Genomic DNA, 26,026 nt, shown 5'->3' on the forward strand with positions numbered 1-26,026 from the left:
TTAAAAATAAATGGTTGGGGAAGGATATACCATGCTAACACTAATCAAAAGGAAATGGAAATGGCTGTATTAATTTCAGACACAGCAGACTTCAGAACAAGGAAAGTTATCAGGAATAAAGAGGAGCATTACACAACAGTAAAAATGTGTATTCTCCAAGGTGTTATGACAATCCTTAATATGTAGGCAACTAAAAAAAAGAATGTCAAAAATATGTGAGGCAAAAACTGGTAGAACTCCAAGGAGAAATAGATGAATCCACTATTATAGTTGGAGACTTCAACAACTGTCTATCAGAAATGGACAGATCCAGCCTGCAAAAAATCGGTAAGGACATCGTTGAACTCAGTATCATCAATCAACTGGATAAAATGGACATCTACTTCTTGTAGCAACAGCAGAATCCACATTCATCTCAAGCTCACATGGAACATTCACCTAAATAGGCCACATTCTGGGCCATAAAACATACCTTAACACTTTTATAAGAACATAAATCATACAACATCTTTTCTCAGACCATAATGGAATGAAACTAGATAGCAGTAACAGAGTATAGCTGGAAAATCCCAAATTACTTAGAGGTTAAACAACTTCTAACACTTCCAAATGACACATGGGTCAAAGAAATCTCAAGAGAAATTTAAAATATTTTGAACTAACTGAAAATGAAAACAACTTATCAAAATCTGTTGGATACAGCGAGAGCAGTTCTTGGAAATTTATAGCATTGAATGCATATGTTAGAAAAGAAGAAAGATCTAAGGGCAATAATCTAAGCTTCCACTTTAGAAAAAAGAGAAAAAAGGAAGAGCAACTTAAATCCAAATCAGAAAAAAATTAGTGAAAACAGAGCAGAAATCAATGAAATTGAATATTTTATTACTCTCAGCAAAGCTTAATTTCAGTTGTTATACTAGTGGATGTCCAGTCTTCTTCACCTAAAAAAAAAAAAAAAAAAAGGTAACATTTCATGACCTAGCAACCTATAAGTTAAAATATAAAATATGCCCTCCACATACACAGTATATAAGGTGGCATAGAAACAGAATAACCATAATTAAAATTTCCCATTTGGAAAAGTGGAGTAAGAAGCAGAGTTGTCACTGGCCCCATAGCAGTTACCAAATCTATCTGACAGGAATAGTGAAAACTTTCTTCTTTCACAGTAGTGTAAGCACATCTGGAAATTCTTTGGATATTCTCTGTGAAAAGATTTTATCTGTCCATAATCATTTATGGTCACATCTGAAGTGGACTTCAGAGTATTTGTCCTTCTTGAGTGTAGAACAGTTTTATAGCCTTGAAAGATTTCAGGGCCTATGGGTTGCTTTAGAAACTGAAAAACCACAGGCATTTTCAGGCCAGACTTTAATTTCTTTGGCAACACATTTCCTTCAAAAACTTCATAGCCTTCTGACTTACCTGATTTCAGTAAGTTTTATGGTTAGGTAACTACAATGATCTTGTCTAAACATAGCTTATCTGTTCTTTTACTTACTGGCTTTTGTTCTCGACTCTTTTTTCTCTTTTTTCAAATTAATATGATCTCCATTAATATGATCTCCCATGGTTGGACTCTCTGAAACAAAAGGCTTTGGAGGGACGGGAAAATTCTTCATCTTATCTTTGCCTATAGACATTTATACCTCCAGATATCAATATTTCCACTTTGAAGCCCCTATTGAAAATGTTTCAATTTGAGGAATGGAGCTGTTGACATTTTCATCTATCCAAGGCTTCAATTACTATAATCTCAGTAAACTTAAATTGCAGATTCCAGATTAGAGTACATGCCTTATAAAAGTTGTATTCTATTTCCATCTCTGATTCATGCTGGCTAGCTATAGCCAGATTTTTCTCATAAGACTTAAAGCTACCAAGGGGGAAAGGAGTGGGTGGGTGGGATGAATTGGGAGATTAGGGTTGACATATATGCAATGTTGATACCACGTATAAAATAAATAACTAATGAGAACCTACTGTATAGCACAGGGAACTCTACTCAGTGCTCTGTGGTGACCTAAATAAGAAGGAAATCCAAAAAATAGGGGATATATGTATATGTACAGCTGATTCACTTTGCTGTATGGTAGAAACTAACACAACATTGTAAAGCAACTATACTCCAATAAAAATAAAAAAAAAGAAAGCTACAGGTAACATCTAACTCTTAAATTCAGATTTTGTTATATAATTTCCTCTAACGTCATAGCCTCAGTCAGCAAATAGTCTGCCTTTCAAAGTGGAAATGTCTTGAAGCCATAATAACAGAGGTCATGAGCTCGTCAGCCTGCAATATCTTGAGTCCTTACCACCTGTTATGCAATATCCTGTACTAAGATAGTGCTGTATATTATACCTTTTATTTGTAGCATCCACCTCCAACTACCACATTAGTGTCAATTTAAGTTAGATTCAGCTCTGAGTAACAGAGGTTCAAAATGTTACTAACTTAAACAAGGTAGTAGTTTGTTCTCTCATATAAAATTCTAGAAGTAAGCAGTTTAGGACTGATATGATGGCACCATTCCATGAAATATTTAGTGACTCATACTCCTTTTATCTTATGCTTCTCTGTGCATAGCCTCCATTCAGCTATCAAGGAAGAGGGAGTGAGGAGACTTGTAGATGTTTTTCAAGTAAAGTTCCTAAATGATGCCTCACAATATATCTTTGGCCAGAATTTAGTCACATTGTTACATTAAACTACAAGGAAATCTTAAAATATGTAGCTTTTATTTTGTGCAGAAATGTATCCAGACAAAAATCAAGGATTCTATTATGAAAGTGAAGAAGAACCAATATTGGGGAACAAATAGCCACCTTTGCTACAGAGCAGATATAGAATACAAATGGAAAAGAAGGTAGAAAATAAGAAGTAAAGAAAGGAAGTATTTAATAAATGTAGAATATTATGATGCAATATTATGAAATAAAATTAATACTTAAATGTCAGATGACATGCAGCTTTCCATCTGAATTAATATATTCACCTGATACAGTTAAAGCAAAGCTAAGTTCCATTGATGTCAAAAATCTTGTAATAAGATGTTTACTATTTATTACTAATGAACTTGCATTCTCTATGATCCTTCTTTTCTCTTCTACATATTTCATTTTTTGGTTTCTCCATGATTCTTTCTGAAATTTTTATTCAACTTCTCCTCCAGTTCAGTAGTTTTCTTGTTAGCTGTGTCTAATCTGTCATTGGATCATCCATTTTCGTTCCTAATTGATATGGATTTAGTCTTCAGATTTCTAAGGCTTTTTTGGTTCTTTTCCAAACTTTCCTTTTTACTTTTTACATTTTCTTTTTTTGTTTTTTTTCTGTAGCTATATCAAACTTGACTTTTCTTTTTCAAAGCATAGCAAACAGAGTAACTCTATAGTCTGCATCAATTAATTTCAGTAACTTGGGTCTTTTGTACTGCTCACTATATTTGAAATGTTATTTGTGGGAATTTTGGACTCTTGAATGAATATACTTTCCTCCAGATAATATTTTCATTGCTGTCACCAAGTACCACCAATACTGGGCCACCTGAAAGTTCAAAACTTGGGATTTTATGAATTATGAAGCTTTCATTTTAGTTTAGGGCTGTTCACTTATATTTCATCATGTAGTCCTTTGAGATCCCAGTTGAATGTGGACAGCATCCTCTCCTTGAGTGGACATGGGCTTTGATATTTGACTCCTGACCTCCTGAGCCACCAAACCTGTACTTTAGTTTAAAAGCTGTTTCTTCCTGATATCCAGGTAGTCTGAGAACAAAAGCTGCTTTGAGTGCTGGGCTTACCTCACTGGTGTCTTGCCTTCCTGACTTTCTTGATAAATCTTTCCTATTTTTCAAAAGACTTAAAAATTCTTTCATCTGGCATTTGTAAACTTCAGAATTGGCCCAAATTTCTATTCTACCAATTGTGGATGCATCTTGACTCTCCATGTTTCCCTTCTGTTATTAAATAACTAGTACAGTTTTCTTTTGACCTGATAACCATCCTCTTTTTTTTCGAGTATGTTTTTAGGATTTATCCATGTTGTAACGTGTATAAGTCCTTTATTCATTTTTATAACTGAATAATATTTCACTGTATGAATATACCATACTTTAAAATCCATTTATTACTTGGGTTGCTTCCAATTTATGACTGTTATTAATAATTCTGCTATGAACATCCATGTACAAATATTTGTGTAGACATACTTTTCAGTTTTATTGTGTATATATCTAGTAGTGAAATAACAGGATGATATGGTAATTCTATGTTTAACTTTTTGGGGAACTGCCAAAATGTTTTCCACAGCAGCTGTGCCATTTTGCATTTACATCATCAATGTATGAGAGTTCTAATTTCTTCAAATCCTCACCAACACTTATTATTTTCTGTATATTTAATTATAGCCATCATAGTGAATATGAAGTGGTACTTCACTGTGGTTTAGATTTGCATTTCCCTAGTGAGTAATAATGCTGAGAATCTTATCATATATTTATTGGCCATTTGTATATCTTCTTTGGAGAACTATCTATTCAAAAATCCTTTGATCATTTTATAATAAGTTGTTTTTTATTGCTGAATTATAAAAATTCCTTATATATTTTGATACAAGTCTCTTATCATACATACCATTTGAAAACATTTTCCCGTTTTGTGGGTTGTCTGTTCACTTTCTTAATGGTAAATTTTTAATTTTGATGAAATCCAATTTACATGGGTATTTTTGTCACACATTTTTCTTATGACATCTAAGAAACCATTTTCTAAACCATTGTCTCAAAGATTTATTTTTATATTTTTTTCTAAGAGTTTTATAAATTTAGCTCCTAAATTTAGGCATATGATTCATTTTGCACTAATCTTTATATAGTATGAGATAGAGGTTCAAAATCGTTCTTTTATATTGGATATCCAGTTGTCTAGAACCATTTTTTTTTTTTTGGAAGAAAAAAGAAAGAAAAAAAAAATCCTCCTCCTATTGAATTATCTTGGTACCCTTGTGAGAACTTGATTGACCATATGTAAAGATTTATTTATGGACTCTATTCCATTGATCTGTATATCTATACCCCACAATCATTTTGTCATTCCAGAATTTTTATTATTTAAATAATATGCTACTGAAAAAAAAGCCCAATATCTTAAGAATCTCTAGCAATGTAGTTTAACTATTGTGTTATACTTTAGATTTAAATCTATTAACCTCGAATTTGTGTTTGATGTCATCATACTCAAATTCAAAGATAAATCAACATGCAAACAAACTCCTCTCATGTGCACAAATGATATATTATTTACCTCCAAATTTTTGAAAAGTTTGCAGTTTTAAGATTCATGGATGGATAGATAATTTGATGTGGAGATAAAGTTTCTAAGAGTTGACAAGTGGAAGGAATATTCAAAGACCTTAGAGACAATGGATTTTTCCATCCATAGAACATTTATTTATCCCATTGATAGACCACATGGTATATTGCAAATTTCGTGGCCTTCATAATCACAAAATCAACTTTGCCTGCATACTTTAAATGTAATACATATATACTGGCATAAATTTATACATATAAATAGGTATCAATATAACCATTTTTGATATGAGTGTTAAAACTTGGTTTTATTTTTTATTAATTTTTATTGGAGTATATTTGCTTTACAGTGTTTTGTTAGTTTCTGCTGTACAGCAAAGTGAATCAGTTATACATATACATATATCCACTCTTTTTTAGATTCCCTTCCTGTTTAGGTCACCACAGAGCATAAATTTCAAGTACTCTGCTCTAACTTCAGTGCTCAGCATACTATGGGAAAATCAAGAAGAGTGGAAATTTTCATTCTTTCGGAATTTGTTGTTCAGATGAGGTAATAGAATAATGACCAACACATCTATATAAATAAGCACCAAATATGTGATGGAACATATAAAAAAATGAATATCAAAAAAGAAACGATCAAGGGTCAGACTTTTAAAAAATATATATGAACAAAGTTGTGGAGGTGAAAATTAGCTTTGAAAATGTGTGAATGGGAAAGAAACTATGAGAGGAATTGTGGAAACTGAAGTTGCATAAGGCCGTTAATGGACATTTTAATTTTCACTTGAGTGTTTAAAATGATTATTTAGCAAGAAAAATTCTCTCTGTACATTTTAATACCATAGGCACAGTTACATACCTATCAAATTACTAAGAATTAACAAGTTACATTTGCTATTCAACTTTGTGTAGGATAATGGGCAATCAGATGTTAGGATGAGTATCTAATTATTTTATTTATGATGTAAAGGAGAGAGTAAAGAGTGAAATTTTATAGCTATCAGCCTTAATTTTTCTATGTATTAAAATGTCACAGATAAAGGACAAGAGAATGTAGTAAGGTTTCCCTAGGCTAGATGAAAGAGCATAATAGAGACCATAGATTCCAGTAGTTTGTGGGCATTTTATAATTTTGTGTCAGTTTATCTTTTAACTGTTTCTTGCTTACTATTCTGTTGTACACAGTACACATCAGCTGATTCAGTCTCTTCACCTTTCTCTTCAGTCTCCTGTTTGCCTCATGTTTTCCTTATGTAAATTAAGCATTATCTATTTATTTCATATCTGCCTAATTCATGTTCCCAGTTTCTTCAATATGCTTTCCAGTGAGCTCAACCTTCTGATAATATTTACATTTAAAAAAGTATCATGCAAATTGGAACTTTAACATGCATTTTATCTTGGAATTCATGGGAAATGATATATTAATTAAAGCAAAACTGGTTAGGCTAAGAAAGAATTTGGACTTGGCTATTGGAGCAGTACAGGAGACAGAATGGTTACAGTGCTAGGAACTAACAAAGGAGGGTCAGTCTGGTAAGTAGCTTTATATCCAGTGAGCTCTATTCACTGTCCACATGGCTAGCAGCAAGTGACCAACTAATATGAAAAGTTGAGCAACATTGAAATTGGGTCAGGTTGAGAAAGAAAGCTGGTATTAATGAAGTCTGTTATTGAGTATCAAAGCCTAGACACTGTGCTCAATGACTGTTTTAAAAAGAAAACTGGTACTAAAGACTGGATTGCTAGAATGGAGACTTGGGAAATGGTCGAAGGTAGATGTCAAGGTAGAACTGGGAACATTTCAAAGGCAGAACAGAGTGGTGAAGGTTTCAGAATGACACAAAATACTAATTACCATAATTATGTGTTATGCTATGAGCAAAGGTAAATTAATAGGGAACTCCAAGTATTAGTCTGGAGACTAGTCTTATTTTATAGACTTAGTCTTATTATCTCCTATCATAGTTAGGTCCTAGAATTGCAAGGAGAATGGAGTCTGTATGTTGGAGATTTAGTAGCGCCAAAGGAGGGAAAAGATGATTACAGAAATAGAGCATTATATCTTGCCAGCAGCTTTTCCTTCAGCAAAGAACCATTACTGCATACTGTGAAAGATTCTAGTATGAGAATTAAGCTCTGTAGAATTAACTATATTTGATCTTGGCTACTATGAATCAGTTAGCCAGTTATTGAGAGCAAAATCTCTTCTTTTTCAGCAATAGGGCTAATATATAAAAGCATTGCTATGTGTTCCCTCCAATTCACCTTCATTCCAGTACATTGCCTTCTTTCTACAATTACACCATCAGTCTCCATCTCAAAGTAGGCACTGAAATGCCTTTGTTCATTCACCTTAAATTAAGTTTTTGGTGTCAAGGCCAAAACCTCCTTCCTGGAATCTCATCTTTACTTCCTTTTGTTTAAGAATGAGATTATTCCTACAGTTGCACCTCTTTATTTCTCTCTTCAGCTTACAGCATTAAATAAAAGGATAAAGTCCCTGATATCATCCAGAACAAAGATTTTTTCTTTTTTAATGTTAGAGGAAATTAGTTTCTCTTAGTTGGAATATTGTTACTAGTATTTGTCTTACGCATATTTCTATTTAAATTTATTTATACCATACTGTATTATGTGAATGTCTTAACTCTGGGAATATAAGCCACTTTATGGCAGGTTGTAATTTAGTTGTTTTGCCACCTTTTACCTAGCATAGTCATATGCACATAGGAGGCACTCAACAAATATTTACTAATTTAAAATACTATTTGTTGCATTTGCAAGAAGTGTAATCCAAACTCTACTTATACTTTTTGAGTCATAATTTATAACTCATGGAGTCATTTTAGTATATTTTATGAAAATATTAATCCACTGTGCTAGTATGAAAAGAGTAGGTAATAGAATTCTGCTTATCATTGAGATCTTTGTATGGGAGCAGGAAGAATTAAGGTTATCATTGAAAGAAGATAGATTAAAATAAGATGCAAGACAAAAGTAAAATACAGAGTTCAAAGGGATCTTACAAAGTTATGAACTATGCAGGTAAAACAGATTTTCTTGCTGGTCCTGTTACACTAGAACTTAGAACACCTTTCAAAGATAGAGAAGGAAAAGGGATTACCATACTGTGGTAATAAGAATAAAACTCATTATTCTGGAAATGCTATAGGCCAATGGTATAAACAAACTAAATTATATAGATAAATTAATTAATAGCAGATCCTTAATGGGATATTAAAGTAAATGAAAATGGTTTTGCTGGATAGCTTTAACTGTTCACAATGTTTCTTTTTGCTACTATTATGGGTGGGATATTTGATTTAGGGGCAATTGATCTGACATACTATGCCAAGTCATTCTTTTCTGTAAATCTTAGGAATGCTGATGTAATTTTGAAAATGCTAGTTCAGAAACATCACTAGAATTTTATACAAGATCCACATGTTTTTAAGTTGGTGTATAATCTTTATGTGAGAAATTGTGTATATTTTCAATTACTAAATATTTATAGGAAATGCATATACTCATTTCATAAGAAAAATCTTAGGGGAGAGAAGAGGTAGAAGAATATTTTAAACTTATGCCTTTCCCTTTTAGTTTTAAGTTTTGAGTTCATTGAAATGTGAAAAACCTATCATTCATATTTTTAGGTTTCTTGCTATCATATAGAGAGCCGTGATTATTAGAATTCATGAGCACCAAAAAGCAAATCTGGAGCTCACTGTCCTCAAGGCAAAATATAATGTTTGCTGATTATCGTTAGCTAATGGTACACCTCAAGAGTTTTTTTCCATCTTTAAACTTTATTACTGTATTTTTCTTCAGGGTAAAAAAAAATTATGGGTCAATTTTCACTGAAGTGGGCTGGATTTATGTATTCACCTCTCATCAGTGTCAAAAGGAATTGTGCCCATCATTCCCTGGACAACAGGATGAAAACCTGTCTCTGATTGGACACTAGGGATATCAGCTGTAAACACAAGATAAGTGTAAAGTTGAAAAGAGAAATATACTTAATAATTCATCCAAGCTAGCATAATTTAACGACTTGAAACTTGCATAAAACTGTTCACGAAATTATTTACTTCCTCATGCGAGAAAGCTAATATTACTATTTTTAAGTCCAGTGAAATGTACCAGCATAAAAAAAATTTGCTTTGCAAAGACTGCTAATGCAAAACTTTTCAAGCTGTCCATCTTTTTAAATAAAAAGATAATAAAATGACTATTCTTTACCACTTACTTAAAATGAATTTTCGTTTATTCAAGGTAAGAGAGAGTGGGTATTTCAATGTATTTTAATATTGTCTAAGCCTTGAGTGACAAAGATTTGTGTACTATGACTCACCTAGAAATTGACAGTATTGAATTTTCGCAAAACAAATTTAGGTACCATGACATGGAAATATTAATTATTGAATCATATTGCTGCTCTCTGATCTATTTAAGATAATTTTAGAGATATTCCATCTAAGCATGGGTTTCGGTGATTATATCCACCTAGAAAGCCTGTGGAGACTCACAATAAATTGCAGGCATTTCTTTATATATAAGTTTTTGTTTAACAAAATATAAGGATTCTGACAATACCTACTTTATTAGCTTAAGAACTGAAAATAAGCCTGTTTGCATTTGAAAGTTCGGTAACTGCAGTTTTGAGTCATTTTATCCCGCCTCAGGAATGTTGGACTTCATGTAAATAATAAACATTTGGACCATGGCAGAAATATTTCCAATAAGAGCAGTAGGGCTGAGGTTGTTTAGGAAGCTGTGCTGGATACATTGTGAAGTTGGACAGGCTATGAATTGTACTGAGGCTGTAGAACTTGCAGGCTGGCAACTCAGGGTCAGGTAAAGCACTTTATTGAACATCTCTATCTATCTATCTCCTAAGTGTGTGTACATATACTGTTTTATACACACACACATATGTATGCATATATATTATATAATCTAATTTTTGCTCAAAACAGTCCCTGCAGTTCCTGAGATATATGTATCATTTGGAGGGAAGAAGTATAATTATACAGCATTAGAAACAGTTGTTTTAGTCCTTAGTCTAGTAATAAGAGCTTGTATGAAGCAACATTTACAAATATTCTGAATTCCGCAAATGAGTATATTACTCCCAGTTGCGGAAGGCTAAATCCTCAATTCTAGAAAGTATTATCCAAGTAATTGTTACTGAGTCAATTTAATAGTTTATAATTATGTATTTATAAAGCATATTTAAGTTGGTTATAATTTGCTTTACTTTAGAAACATGATTATATATATGGCTACTATGTTAATTTATTGAGATGTTTTCTTTATGGTAATATAAACCCCTCTTCAGATTCTAAACCAATTTAAACCATAAACTTTCTAAAATGCTAGATTTGCTTAAGGTGTATAGGTTAGAGATCAACCTAAAACATCATAAAATATTGGAGGTCTCTTTGTTCTTTTCTCCTCTTCTCATAAATATAAACATTGTTCAAATATACCTAGAAATATAGATTCTTGAGCTGTATATTTTATTGCTAAGGAAAAAAGGGTTTTTTTTCCTAGAAAATTCTATTTCACTGCCCATCATTAAATTTTATACCAGCATGTGAGTGGTCTCATTTGGGGATTACTTACATACTATATCCCTTTCATTTAAAAATGATTAGATTAAAAATTATTTATTTACTAAATAATTTACTAAATATTATTTTAATCAATTGAGTTAACATTTGAGGTTTAATAAAATGCACATTTTATCAGGAATGTGTTTAGCATTCAACCTGTGCTTTCTACTATGTTTTTCTCACTTTCAATGTCTTTATCTTGCTTCTCATGTTTTCTATATCTATATATAGGGTTAATCATTAAATTATGCCATATTTTGAGAAGTACAGAATTTAAATATTCACAAAATAATAACTTTGTACCTATGCCTAACATGGTGTCATGGATATAGCTGGCACTCAATACATATTTGTTGAAAAAAACTAATCAAATGTCTCAATCCTTTTTTGTTATTTGTGAGTTGATACTGCAACAGAGATTGAAGAATCCAGTCAAAGTGGTGCAGGGATATTGAGATAAGTAAACCATGGCCCCAGTCCTCAGAGAGAATAATTTCTTCTAAGGACGAAAAATGTACTTAACTATTATATAAGGTAGAACACAATAAGTGCTTGAAAGTTATGAACAAAATTGTATCAATTATGTAGAGTTACACTTTTTAAAATGTGATCCTTAGGCAAACAAGATACAGAATTATTTTCAATTATTACTATATAATATGTTGTCTATTAGACAATGTAAAAATATATTTTTAAAAGGATTATGAATAGAATTGCATTGTCATGTAAATAGTAATCAAATATATTTCTGGAGAGAATTTTCAAAGAAACATAAACTTGTATACTCCGAAATTTCTTCATGCCCTTTACTTTCATTACTCTGCCTACTATCAATTATTACTATTCATGAACTACTGTTGTGTTCTCTGAACTTGAAATTGTAACTTAGTCTAAACTCTGGAAGTTTGCAGCATCTCTTTTTTACTGGGTTTGACAACCACTACTACTAAGCAGTTGCTGTATTACCAGTGTCATATAGCAAAGAGTGAGCCTCAATGATTTACTCATTGGCACCTCTAATCTTGGTGAGGATAGAACTTAGACTTTAATCATTCTTAAACTGAGGGAGCATATCTTCCTATAATGCTTTTTTCCCACATGTTCTTTAACTGGACAATTGTAGCAAAATATAATTTCAGCCATCCTCATTTCCCGTGGCTACTTTTTTGTATAGAAGAGAAATGTCACATTTCTTTCTATATCTACTAGGTTTCTCCTGTATTTGTTTTTCCAGGTCATCCTTTGTGAATCTCTTCCCCACATATCAAGAATATTATCACTTCACTTCTAGTCTTCATTGTTAAGATAAAGTAAGATTGGGATCAAATACAAAGTAGTAGCAATTTTTCAAATATCAGTTAAACCTGCCAGTTGCTTAAAGGGGACTATCTTAAAAAGTAACGTTTTCCTCATAAAATTTTTATCTTAAACCATTCCCCTTCCTCCATGGTTTTTCCTGTTAACTAGCACTTATTCTTTAAAGCAGAGATCAAGTGGACCTTGCAATACATGGATCACTATACATTAGCCTCCCCTCTGGTGAAGGCTTTGCTTGCTAAGTTAATGAGAGGGTGTGTAGTCAAACACTAGAGCTAACAGGTTTTCATTCAGACATAAAAGAACAACTTTTTTTAGTTTAGTTTTTAGCATACTCCTAAAGTTATCTCTTTGAGTATTATATAGAAGACCTAAGATCTGGATTAGCACTTTTAAAGATGATGTCTTGGCTGAGAAGAGGAAAGGCAACAGAAACAATAACAAAAACAACAAATGGGGTAGGATACCAAGGGGCTGGTGTCTTGGCTGTGATTCTAAAGAGGTTTTTGGAATCATCCTTGAAATGGAGACTACTTACAATGAATAATATATAATATAGACAAAACAAACACTTGCTCGGGTATAGGATAGTATAGATAGTACAGGGATAAATAGATAACATAACAATGAGTCTCTGTTAACAATATGCTTTGATCAAAGACTTATAATTTCCTTTAAAGTCAAAGGACTCTGATTTGTATAATATATAATGTGAAAAGAAAACCAAACAATCTTCAGAACACTAACTAGCCTAAGTTTAGAAACTCAAACCACTAAGGGTTGAAAAGAAATCTTGATTTTCAAAGACAGAAAATTTGAAATAAATTATTTACCCTTGGTCTAGAAAGGAGTTTGAGGAAATTGTTACCACTGTCACCACTCCTTAGTATTAAATGATAAATTATCATTTCTCTTTGGAGAATTAAATATCTACTCCAGTCATCCATCTGATATTTTACAACCATGTATGTGTTTGGTTTGTCAATTACAGGAAGCTCCATAGATCCTCAGTTAATCTATTCCAATTTTCAGTAGTACTCTGAGAATTTTTTTTTCTCATTATGATTGAATGATATTTAATCATATACAGATTATCTCTCCCTATTTCCATACCTCTTATAGATGATTTTTTCTTAGCTCCTCCACTCAATACCATCAAAGAAGAGTTATTTCTTTGTCATTGTGATGTAGGTAGATAGAGACATGTGCCTGAATAAATACATAATTATTCATATCAGATGGTCATGTTTATTTTTTTTGTGGGTATTGAGAAATGATAAAGTAAAAGATGCTTCAGAAAATTTAGAGAATCTGTGTTGATGTACATGATAAAGAGCTTAGAAGAAGGGGATAGGATAATTGTAAAGGGTTGCTCAGTGAAATGCTTTGGAGTATGAAACCATACTTTGGAGTATGAAACCATATGAAACCATAGAGTATGAAAAATATCAGGAATGAAAGAATAGAATATTGAAAAGTGTTACTTGGGGTAGAGTCCTTTAAAAATATAAGCTAGGAATTTATTTTAAAATTATGTCTAGTTGTTAGACGCTTTCCAACAAATGAAGTTTATATTATTTTATGTTAGCCAAAGTTCCTAAACCTTCACTCATTCCTTCTAGCACTTCTCTTCAGTACTATTCATTCAACATGTAACAAATAATTATTGAGTATCTGCTGAGTGCCAGGGGCCATTCCTGGCTTTGAGTAAACAAGATAAGCAAAGTCCTTAGCCCCTTGTGGACTAGATTCTAAGGAAAAAGAAAAAAAAAAAAAAACAAGATGTAACCCTAGTAAACAAACAAATAAAATTGTGATAAATGTTATGAATTAAATATATAGTGTGCTGAAATAGGGAATAATAGGAGGATGCCCACTTCTCATAGGATTGTCACAGAATGTTTTTATCTGAGAAGATAATATTTACAATTAAGACCTAAAGGATGGGAAGCTACCCATGCAAAGTATAGGAAGGAGAGTGTTCTAGGCAGAGGGAAGAGCTTACACAAGGATCTGAGGTGTGAAGTAACTTGTTTTAGTTGAGTTGGGTTCAAGGGACTGAATGAAATCCAGTGTGGCATGAGTATAGTGAACAAAGTTGAGTAGCACAAGATGTGTTTGATTGTGTAGTCAAGGGCCATATTTTGCTGGGTTTTTGTACCTCATACTAAGGACTGAGCACCTTGGACAGCCATTATGGGATTTTAAAGCTAAAGAGAAACATGATCATATTTACCTTTTGACAAATATAAATATATCTTGTAACAGCTAGTGTTAAGGCAGAGACCAATAGGAAGCTATTTCTGTTTGGAAGGGATGATTATAGCTTACACTAGAGAAATAAAGTGAAAACAGAGAGAAGTGAACAGATTTGAAATAGATTCAGGAGGTAGAATTGCCAAGATTTGCTGGTGACTTAGATGAAGTGTTTCTGAAAAAGGATAAAATAGAGATGAAATCCTAAATTTTTATGGTTTGAATAAGATAATGGTACATTTTACAAGATGAGGAAGATGGCAGTTGGAGGATGTGAGAAGCCCGGATCTCTTCTCTACACTAGATTTATACGTGGCTTATTTACATAGGGCTTACTTTAAAAATAATTCTGTAGGTAGGCTCCTTTCTTTTCATGTTCCAGGTTATCTATAATTATCTGAAAATATGTTGCCCTGACCTGAAACAGTACTTCAGCTATGGTTCAGAAATGAAAATGGTAAGATTGCCATTTCCCTCATTCTAGATGGAATGCTTATACAGCATAAAGTCATCACACAATGGACTTTTAATTTACTCTTAACTAAAATATTTTTTATCATTCATGTTTTTAAATCATATTATTGTAGTGATTAAATTCATTTTGCCCAACTGCAATATTTATTCCTATTAATATTCATCTATTCAATTTGACCCATTGCTCCAGTCTATTGATAATCTTTTAAATTTGTCCAGAATTAACTGATTTTGTTCTTTTACCACCCCCTTTGGAAATTTGATAAGCATTTTCTTTATATTTTTATTCACATCATTCATATAACTATTGTCAGCACAGGGCTAAGAACATGTCCACATATCAAGACATTAGAGATCTCCCTTCAGGTTGGCATCATTTTATTAATCCCTACTCTTTTCCATGTGATAGCTCAACATCTTTGATCTCCACCTAATCATACTGTCTTTCAATAAGTAGTGAAAGTGTTTATCAAACATGTTGCTGAAATGCAGGTTTATCATATCAAGGATATTGGAACCTGAATTAATTCTGACCCTGTTAAAAATAAAATTATATCTGATGTAATTCATTTATTTTCAATATATATTGCTCCTTGGTGATTATTTCTTTTCCAAATGCTACCAAAAATCCTTTAAATGTTTTCCTAAATTATTGAAGACCAGTGTTAAATTTAAGGCACTTTAGTTAATAGAATATCCTTTCTGTTATTGAAAACAAGATATTAGATTTTCTCCAGTGTTGTCATAACTTGTTTTCTCTGTCATTTTGAAGATCAATCAATAAATGGGCACATCCTTTCTTTTTTTTCTTACAGTACATAAAGCAAACATCCCATTTTCTTTATGATGGCAGCTTGTATAAGCCTCAGTTCATTTAGGGCTTTAGACACTCTGATCATTTTTCTATAGATTTGTTTCACTCTCACATATGCACCATTTTTCATGGTTCTTCTTTTATAAAAGCCAAGGAAGGGAAAGTTATTTTAAATGATGACAAACAATGATATGTGGATAGTATATAAAAATGGCTAAGTTGGCAAACTAAAGAAAATATATTTCTAAAAGGAACTAGCTAGCTACTGATTTGACTTGGAGGCTTTTAAATTTCATGATTCTGCAAATTAACTTTATTTGTGATAGAGTCTGGATACTCAGATTTGACAGATAGATATATACCTTTTTAAATTTTTCCTTATTCTTTCGGGGGTGTAAAGAAATAAGTACTAGTAGAAAAAATTGTTGAACATATCCTTTCATTCCACTTTCATTATTTTCTCATGAGGAGAATATAAGTATGAGATTTAGAGCACAGAAAGGGTCCATTTCTATGATTGAAGTAGAATTTGAGGTGATTTTTTAACTTATGATGAATTGCATTGTCAGGAGGGAAAGACAGAGAGCAGTTACCAAAATAGAGCAAAATTCATAGAAGTAAGAAGATATAAGAATGATATGGCCTGAAGAAGATTGATGGACAAATCTGAGGTTGAAAAAGCATTTAGAACTGATTGTTACAGATTTGATTGCAAAACAGTGGTCTACATTTTTTGTCATATTTTAATAGTAAGATTTGAGCCCAAATGAAAATAGAAACAGCATTATTTAAAATAGTCATGTTTTGATAGTGTATTATTATATTATATTTATTCTTGACAACCTAAAAAAAAATTCTAAATATAGAGAGAATAGGTTAACTCAAAAGTAGCTATTTATTTGTCTTTCTAGCAAAAAGTAATATTTTTGTCATGTAAAGACTGAAAATAGTGTTGTGTAAGAGTTATAGTAAAGGATTTTTTAGAGAGGAATAAAAACAGATTCATTCCAGGGTGAGATAATACCTAGTACCTATCATGAGCATTAAAAAATATTGTTGCACAATGAGTCACTGCATAGAGACTATGTTTTCAAAAAATCAGTTAAATGACATTACATATAAAATTTAAAAGATAAAAATAAGCTCAAGGGGGGCTTCCCTGGTGGCGCAGTGGTTGGGAGTCCGCCTGCTGATGCAGGGGACACGGGTTCATGCCCCGGTCCGGGAGGATCCCACATGCCGCGGAGCGGCTGGGCCCGTGAGCCATGGCTGCTGAGCCTGCGCGTCCGGAGTTTGTGCTCCGCAACGGGAGAGGCCACAGCGGTGAGAGGCCCGCGTACCACAAAAAAATAAATAAATAAATAAGCTCAAGGATATTTAATTAAATATATCTGTATTATATGGTGTAGGAATTTGGGCATAAAATTGTAAGTACAGGAGACTAGGACACATATCCAAGTGTTTCTTCTAAATTGTAGAGTAAAGGAGGTTTGGATAAGTGGACAGTCAAGGCAGGGGAAATATGAAAAAAATTATCTGTTTAAAAATTCTATCAGCTATCACGTTAGAGAATTTATGTGACTTTTTCTCCCCTTGGATGAAGGTAATGCTATTCACTACAACTAGAAATAAGTATTAATAGGTTTAGAGGAAAGATATGACTTCAAATCTCTTGAGTATGTTGTGTCTGTGAGATTTTCCAGGGTGAAAGAACACAGCTCATGGTGGTTATGAGTATTACATAAATTAATATCTATAAAGAGCTTAAAATACTGGCAAATGGTAAGCACTGTACAAGTATTCCATAAACAAATATACAGAACCAAGCACCTCAGAAAAGAGATCTATCTGAGGGTATATATTTGTGAATCTTCAGAATTTAGACCAGTGGTTCTCATCGAGGAAAGCATAATATCCTGGGAAAGTTTTTCCAAATACAAACATATGTCCCTTCCCAAGATTCCGATTTTTTTATTTCCTGTAGCAGACTGTTAGTTGCCTACAAATATCTGTCCTTCTCTTCTTTCTTGGTAACAGACCCACCATTTTACTTCAGGAAGTAAAGTACCTAGCTAAAAACCTGCATTTCTTACCATCTCCTTTTTAGCTGTGGGAGGTCAGTGAGTTATGAACATAAATTATTGGAAGGGCCTCTGGGAAAGTTTCTTAAGACACATGGCCTGTGCCCTTTTGTCATTTTATCCTTTCCTCCATCTTGCTGACTGAAATATAGACATGGTGTTTGATGCTCTAGTAGCTATCTTGACTCATGAATAAATCTTGAGACTGGAAGCCATGTAGATGATGCAGTAAGATAGAGATGATACATTTTGAAAGAGCCTGGATTCTTTATTGACCTGGTTCCTCTGTATCAATCCTGAATGGTCTGTGAAGAGAAAGAGAGATAACACAGTATCAATTATTAAAACATCCTCAACCAGTTTACAGACATTGTATAGTTTACATCTGACAGTGCCTCTGCTTTACACAAAGCTCCTTATCAATATTCTACTTATTATCCCTTCCACACATATCTGATCCATTTGTACTTTTAAGGCCTGTGATAATTCTGGCCCCATTTATTTCTACCTATTTTACTATCCTTTAGTATTCTGTAAAATAATTGTGTCCCTCCTTTCTTACTCTGAATCTTCCATCAACCTTCCTGGGCAACATTATCTTGCTTCTCTTTGTTTATTCCTTATTTCTCCTCCCCTCTGATTCCTTTTGTCATGGCACCCTCCTGACAGGTCCCCCTTCCCCTCAATTTCCCTTAGAATATTGTCCAAAGTATATCATTAACTCTTAATAGAAAAATAATTTATCAGAATCATACATAATGGAACTATTTTCATCTTTTCTTAACTCTGCCTACCTCACAGGTTTTTGCTGTTGTTTTTTAAACAAAAATCAATTATGATAATGTGTTATAATACATGTGAGGGTTCTTTGAGAACTCTAAAACATATATGAGATATTATTATTGTTGTCATTGTTTTTATTTTGTTTCCACAGAATATACATTCTCCTGTTGATTTAAAATATTCTGGTGAACAGAGAAAACATGTTTCTTCTATTTTATATGAATTAAAAACAGGAAAACCAAGACATCTCATTCAAAAAGGTTAGTTATATGAATTTAAAATTATATTTAATGAACATATTTTGATGAAGAGTAATTAAATTTGTTAGATGTTGGGCATGTTAATTTTGAACTATAAATATGAAATACATGTTGAGACTTCTAGATAAAATATTCATATCTCTTTCAATAGTTTTAAATATATATATGCAGAAAGTTGTTTCATGGATATGAAGGACCTGATTTTGAGTAGAAGTTGGGAATTAGGAGAAATAAGTATTAGCAAGAACCATATTGAATTGATAGTTTTGTTACCATATGGCTGTGCCAGTATGTTACCTCCTTCAGGAAATCTGTCAAGTATCAGATTAATTAATATAAATTATTTCAGTTAAAATGATATTAAATGTCCTTCAGGCTTTGAAGATAATTATTTTTTGTACACAAAAATACATTTTGTTGTTAATAAAATTTTGGTCATCATATGTGTACCTGTTTTTATTTTGTTTTTGCAGAATTTCTTCTGTTAAAATGTGTTATGATCAGATGACATTCTTTTCTTTACCTCTGTCTTTCACAGAAGAATCATAAAAACAGTTTTGTAAAATAATTTGAAGTTCTTAAAACTTTTCTCAAGGTTTCTCTTAAACCTTTTAAACATTATTTTGATAAGAACACTTAGTATGAGGCCTACGCTCTTAACAGATTTTTAAGTGCACAATACAGTATTGTTAGCTATAAGCACAGTGTTGTACAGCAGATCTCTAGGACTTTTCCATCTTGTAAACCTGGAATTTTATAATCTTTAAACATCAATTTCCCATTTTCCCCTCCCTCCATCCTTTTAATTCTGAAATATTTGATTTTTTTTCCTTTTTAAAAATTCATGGTAGTGTCTTTATCCTTATTGATTTTTTTTTCTTCTGTGTATGTGAGCTTGTCGAACTCTACCAGATCCTCATTTGTCAGGCTTTATTATTTCCTCACTTCTTTATAAGGTTCATGTACTTTATATATTTCCTAAAGCTCTGCATCTTTTATTTAAAAGTAATTTTATTTTAATCCAGTTATTGAACTCCTAGGTTTATAAACCAAAATGAAATGAAGGAAAAATAATAGTCCCATGCTCCATACGTCCCCACTCACTCTTCTTGCTACCCAAGACAATAATCATTTAATAATTATTAATGACTCTTCTATTATTTACTTTTATATTTCCAAGTAATATGCTTATTCTGCTAAAATTTCTTTTTCAATTTTAGATATTATATACAATTTCTACTGTGAAAGATAGAGGTTTAATTATCTTATAAATCCTCCCTAATACACACTCTTAACATGTTCCTTCCTCTTTTCTCCCAATAGAATTATATTATCACTATTTGGGGGTTAATTAATTTTTATTATTTTTATTATTATGGCTATGTAAATACTACCCACAGCTGAATCACACAATATATTAGGCTATGTTTTCTTTCTTATACTATTTTTTTTTAAAACTTGTTTGGAAACCTCATAAGAGTCAAACCTCCACTTATCACCAAGCACACCCACATATATCTATTTTCAAGATACTTCTGTTTGAGCCCTTAATTTTCTGATCAGGACTGCTTGCTTTCTAAACTTGTTCTTAACAGCTGTCATCTTGGTACATCATTTCAATTGTGATCCTGAGAATTCATTTGTTTCTATGCTGTGTTGTGACCCTTGTTTCCAGGATTCTGTATCTTGTTCTTTCTTGCTTTATTTTCTTAAGTTAATGCAGTGCTTTCTTCTATTAGTTTACTGAGAAATTATATATAGGAGGTAAATTTTTTAAAACCTTGAAAATCTAAGCATGTCTTTATGCTACATTTATGTTTAATTGATGATTTAACTGTGTAGAACCTTCAGAATTTTCTCAGAATTATTTTATTGTCTTCTAGCTTCCAGTGTTTCCTTTGAGAAGTCCATTGCCATTCAGTTCTCAGTCTGATGTGTGTGAACTTCTGTTCATTGTTTTTCTCTTCTGACTAGAAACTTTCAGCATTTTATCTTTGTACTAGGTGTTCTTCAATTTCACAGTGATTTGGCTCAGCTATTTTTTTTGTTTGCTTGTGTAGATTTTCTTTCAATTCAATTTATTGTGACTTTTTAATCTGAAATTTTATATCACTCATTTATGTATGTTTCACTTGTATTATTTTGATGGTAAATATATATAACACAGAACATACCATTTTAACCATCTTAACTGTACATTAAGCATATTTATATTCTTGTGTAACCATCATGACCATCCTTTTGCAGAACCTTTTCATATGCTTCAACTGAAACACTATACCCATTAAACAATGACTCCCAATTCTCCCCTTCTCCCAGCTCTTGGAAATCACCATTCTACTTTCTGTTTCTAGAATTCCTATGGGTATCTCATAAAAGCAGAATTATACAGTATTTGTCCTTTTGTGACTGGATTATTTTAGTTAGCATAAGGTCGTAAAAGTTCATCCATGTTGTAACATCTAAGATTTTTTTCTTTTTAAGGTTGAATAATATTCCATTATAAGTACCACATTTTTATCCATTCATTTGTCAATTGACCCTTGGGTTGCTTCTACATTTCAGCTATTGTGAATAATGCTGCTATAACATGGGTGTACAGATATCTCTTTGAGACCCTGCTTTCAGCTGTTTCGTGTGTATACCCAGAGGTGGAACTTCTGGATCATATGATAATTTTATTTTACTTTTTTGAGGAACTACCATACTTTTTTCCACAGTGGCTATAACATTCTACCTTCTCAGTAATAGTGCACAAGAATTCGAATTTCACCACAAACTGACCAACACTGGTTATTTTGTGCTGTTGTTGTTGTTCTGTTATTATTGTTGTAGTAGTGGTAGCCATCCTAGTGGCTGTGAGGTCATATTTCATGGTGGTTTTGAGTTGCCTTTCCATAATCATTAGTGATGTTGAGCATCTTTTTTTAACATCTTTAATGCAGTATAATTGTTTTACAATGGTGTGTTAGTTTCTGCCTTATAACAAAGTGAATCAGCTATACATATACATATATCCCCATATCTCCGCCCTCTTGCATCTCCGTCTCACCCTCCCTATCCCACCCCTCTAGTGAGACACAGAACACTGAGCTGATCTCCCTGTGCTATGCAGCTACTTCCCACTAGCTATCTATTTTACATTTGGTAGTGTATATATGTCCATGCCACTCTCTCACTTTGTCCCATCTTACCCTTCCTCCTCCCCATGTCCTCAAGTCCATTCTCTAGTAAGTCTGCATCTTTATTCCCGTCTTGCCCTTAGGTTCTTCAAGACCAATTTTTTTTTTTTTTTTAGATTCCATATATATGTGTTAGCATATGGTATTTGTTTTTCTCTTTCTGACTTACTTCACTCTGTATGACAGAATCTAGGTCCATCCACCTCACTACAAATAACTCAATTTTGTTTCTTTTTATGGCTGAGTAATATTCCATTGTGTATATGTGCCACATCTTTATCCATTCATCTGTCGATGGATACTTAGGTTGCTTCCATGTCCTGGCTATTGTAAATAGAGCTGCAGTGAACATTGTGGTACATAACTCTCTTTGAATTATGGTTTTCTCAGGGTATATGCCCACTAGTGGGATTGCTGGATCATATGGTAGTTATATTTTTAGTTTTCTAAGGAAGCTCGATACTGTTCTCCATAATGGCTGTATCAATTTACATTCCCACCAACAGTGCAAAAGTGTTCCCTTTTCTCCACAGCCTCTCCAGCATTTATCGTTTGTGGATTTTTTGATGATGGACATTCTGACTGGTGTGAGGTGATACCTCATTGTAGTTTTGATTTGCATTTCTCTAATGATTAGTGATGTTGAGCATCCTTTCATGTGTTTGTTGGCAATTGTTATATCTTCTTTATAGAATGTCTCTTTAGGTCTTCTGCCCATTTTTGAGTTGGGTTGTTTGTTTTTTTTGATATTCACCTGCATGAGCTGCTTGTATATTTTGGAGAAAAAACCTTGTCAGTTGCCTCGTTTGAAAACATTTTCTCACATTCTGAGGGTTGTCTTTTCGTCTTGCTTATGGTTTCCTTTGCTGTGCAAAAGCTTTTAAGTTTCACTAGGTCCCATTTGTTCATTTTTGTTTTTTATTTCCCTTTCTCTAGGAGGTGGGTCAAACAGGACCTTGCTGTGATTTATGTCATAGAGTGTTCTGCCTATGTTTCCTCTAAGAGTCTTATACTGTCTGGACATACATTTAGGTCTTTAATCCATTTTAGTTTATTTTTGTGTATGGTGTTAGGGAATGTTCTAATTGCATTCTTTTACATGCAGCTGTCCAGTTTTCCCAGCACAACGTATTGAAGAGGCTGTCTTTTCTCCATTGTATATTCTTGCCTCCTTATCAAAGATAAGGTGCCCATATGTGCTTGGGTTTATCTATCAGCTTTCTATCCTGTTCCATTGATCTATATTTCTGTTTTTTTGCCAGTACCATACTGTCTTGATTACTGTAGCTTTGTAGTATAGTCTGAAGTCAGGGAGCCTGATTCCTCCATCACTGTTTTTCTCTCTCAAGATTGCTTTGGCTATTCTGGGTCTTTTGTGTTTCCATACAAATTGTGAAATTTTTTGTTCTAGTTCTGAAAAAAATGCCATTGTTAGTTTGATAGGGATTGCATTGAATCTGTAGATTGCTTGGGTAGTACCATCATTTTCACAATGTTGATTCTTCCAATCCAAGAACATGGTATGTCTCTCCATCTGTTTGTATCAGCTTTAATTTTTTTCCACAGTGTCATAGTTTTCTGCATACAGGTCTTGTGTCTCCTTAGGTAGGTTTATTCCTAGGGATTTTATTCTTTTTGTTGCAATGGTAAATGGGAGTGTTTCCTTAATTTCTCTTTCAGACTTTTCATCATTATTGTGTAGAAATGCAAGATTTCTGTGCATAAATTTTGTATCCTGCTACTTTACCAAATTCATTGATTAGTTCTAGTAGTTTTCTGGTGGCATCTTTAGGATTCTCTATGTATAGTATCATGTCATCTGGAAACAGTGTCAGTTTTATTTCTTCTTTTTCGATATGGGTTCCTTTTACTTCTTTTTCTTCTCTGATTGCTGTGGCTAAAACTTCCAAAACTACATTGAATAATAGTGCTGGAGTGGGCAACCTTGTCTTGTTCCTCATTGTAGTGGAAATGGTTTCAATTTTTCACCATTGAGAATGATGTTGTCTGTGTGTTTGTCATATATGACCTTTATTGTGTTAAGGTAAGTTCCCTCTATGGCTACTTTCTGGATGGTATTTATCATAAATGGGTGTTGAATTTTGTCAAAAGCTTTTTCTCTATCTATTGGGATGATCATATGGTTTTTCTCCTTCAAATTGTTAATACGGTTTATCACATTGATTGTTTTTGTATATTGAAGGATCTTTCCATTCCTGGGATAAATCCCACTTGATCATGGTATACGATCCTTTTAATATGCTGTTGGATTCTGTCTCCTAGTATTTTGTTGAGGATTTTTGCACCTATGTGATATTGGCCTGTAGTTTTCTTTTTTTGTGACATCGTTTTTTGGTTTTGGTATAGGGTGATGGTGGGCTCGTAGAATGAATTTGGGAGTGTTCCTCCCTCTGCTATATTTTGGAAGAGTTTGAGAAGGATAGGTGTTAGCTCTTCTCTAAATATTTGATAGAATTTGCATGTGAAGCCATCGGGTCCTGGGCTTTTGTTTGTTGGAAGATTTTAAATCACAGTTTCAATTTCAGTGCTTGTGATTGGTCTGTTTATATTTTCTATTTCTTCCTGGTTCAGTCTCGGAAGGTTGTGCTTTTCTAAGAATTTGTCTGTTTCTTCCAGGTTATCCATTTTATTGGCATATAGTTGCTTGTAATAATCTCTCATGATCCTTTGTATTTTTGCAGTTGTTATTTCTCCTTTTTCATTTCTAATTCTTTTGATTTGAGTCTTCTCCCTTTTTTTCCTGATGAGTCTGGCTAATGGTTTATCAATTTTTGTTTATCTTCTCAAAGAACCAGCTTTTAGTTTTATTGATATTTGCTATTGTTTCCTTCATTTCTTTTTCATTTATTTCTGATCTGATCTTTATGATTTCTTTCCTTCTGCTAACATTGGATTTTTTTTGTTCTTTCTCTAATTGCTTTAGGTGTAAGGTGAGTTTGTTTATTTGAGATGTTTCTTGAGGTAGGATTGTATTGCTATAAACATCCCTGTTAGAACTGCTTTTGATGCTTCCCATAAGTTTTGGTTTGTCGTGTTTTCATTGTCATTTGTTTCTAGGTATTTTTTGATTTCTTCTTTGTTTTCTTCAGTTATCTCTTGGTTATTTAGTAGGGTATTGTTTAGCCTCCATGTGTTTGTATTTTTTACAGATTTTTTCCTGAAATTGATATCTAGTCTCATAGCATTGTGGTTGGAATAGATACTTGATACGATTTAAATTTTCTTAAATTTACCAAGGCTTCATTTGTGACCCAAGATATGATCTATCTTGGAGTATGTTCCATGAGCACTTGAGAGGAGAGTGTATTCTGTTGGTTTTGGATGGAATGCGCTATAAATGTTAATTAAGTCCATCTTGTTTAATGTATCATTTAAAGCTTGTGTTTCCTTATTTATTTTCATTTTGGATGATCTGTCCATTGGTGAAAGTGGGGCGTTAAAGTCCCCTACGATGATTGTGTTACTTTCGATTTCCCCTTTTATGGCTGTTAGCATTTGCCTTATGTATTGAGGTGCTCCTATGTTGGGTGCATAAATATTTACAATTATTACATCTTCTTGGATTGATCCCTTGATCATTATATAGTGTCCTTTTTGTCTCTTGTAATAAATAGTCTTTATTTTAAAGTCTATTTTGTCTGATATGAGAATTGCTACTCCAGCTTTCTTTTGATTTCCATTTGCATGGAATATCTTTTTCTATCCCCTCACTTTCAGTCTGTATGTGTCCCTGGGTCTGAAGTGGGTCTCTTGTAGACAGCATATATATAGGTCTTGTTTCTGTATCCATTCAGCCAGTCTGTGTCTTTTGGTTGGAGTATTTAATCCATTTTCATTTAAGGTAATTATCAATATGTATGTTCCTATTACCATTTTCTTAATTATTTTGGATTTGTTATTGTAGG

The 26,026-nt window shown here is 32.8% G+C and overlaps 1 protein-coding gene across 1 annotated transcript in view; it reads left to right on the plus strand.

Moving 5' to 3' along the window:
• LRRIQ3 (leucine rich repeats and IQ motif containing 3) overlaps nucleotides 1-26,026 on the plus strand; it is a gene marked incomplete at both ends in the record, with an annotated part of 212,145 nt that overhangs the window by 118,045 nt on the left and 68,074 nt on the right. The window contains one exon of the mRNA XM_082863265.1: nucleotides 18,810-18,918. Coding sequence (XP_082719391.1) covers nucleotides 18,810-18,918 — 109 coding nt within the window. The remainder of the gene's footprint in view (nucleotides 1-18,809; nucleotides 18,919-26,026) is intronic.

This window comes from Leucopleurus acutus (genome assembly GCF_964270905.1).
Source record: "Leucopleurus acutus genome assembly, chromosome: 2".
NCBI lineage: Eukaryota > Metazoa > Chordata > Mammalia > Artiodactyla > Delphinidae > Leucopleurus > Leucopleurus acutus.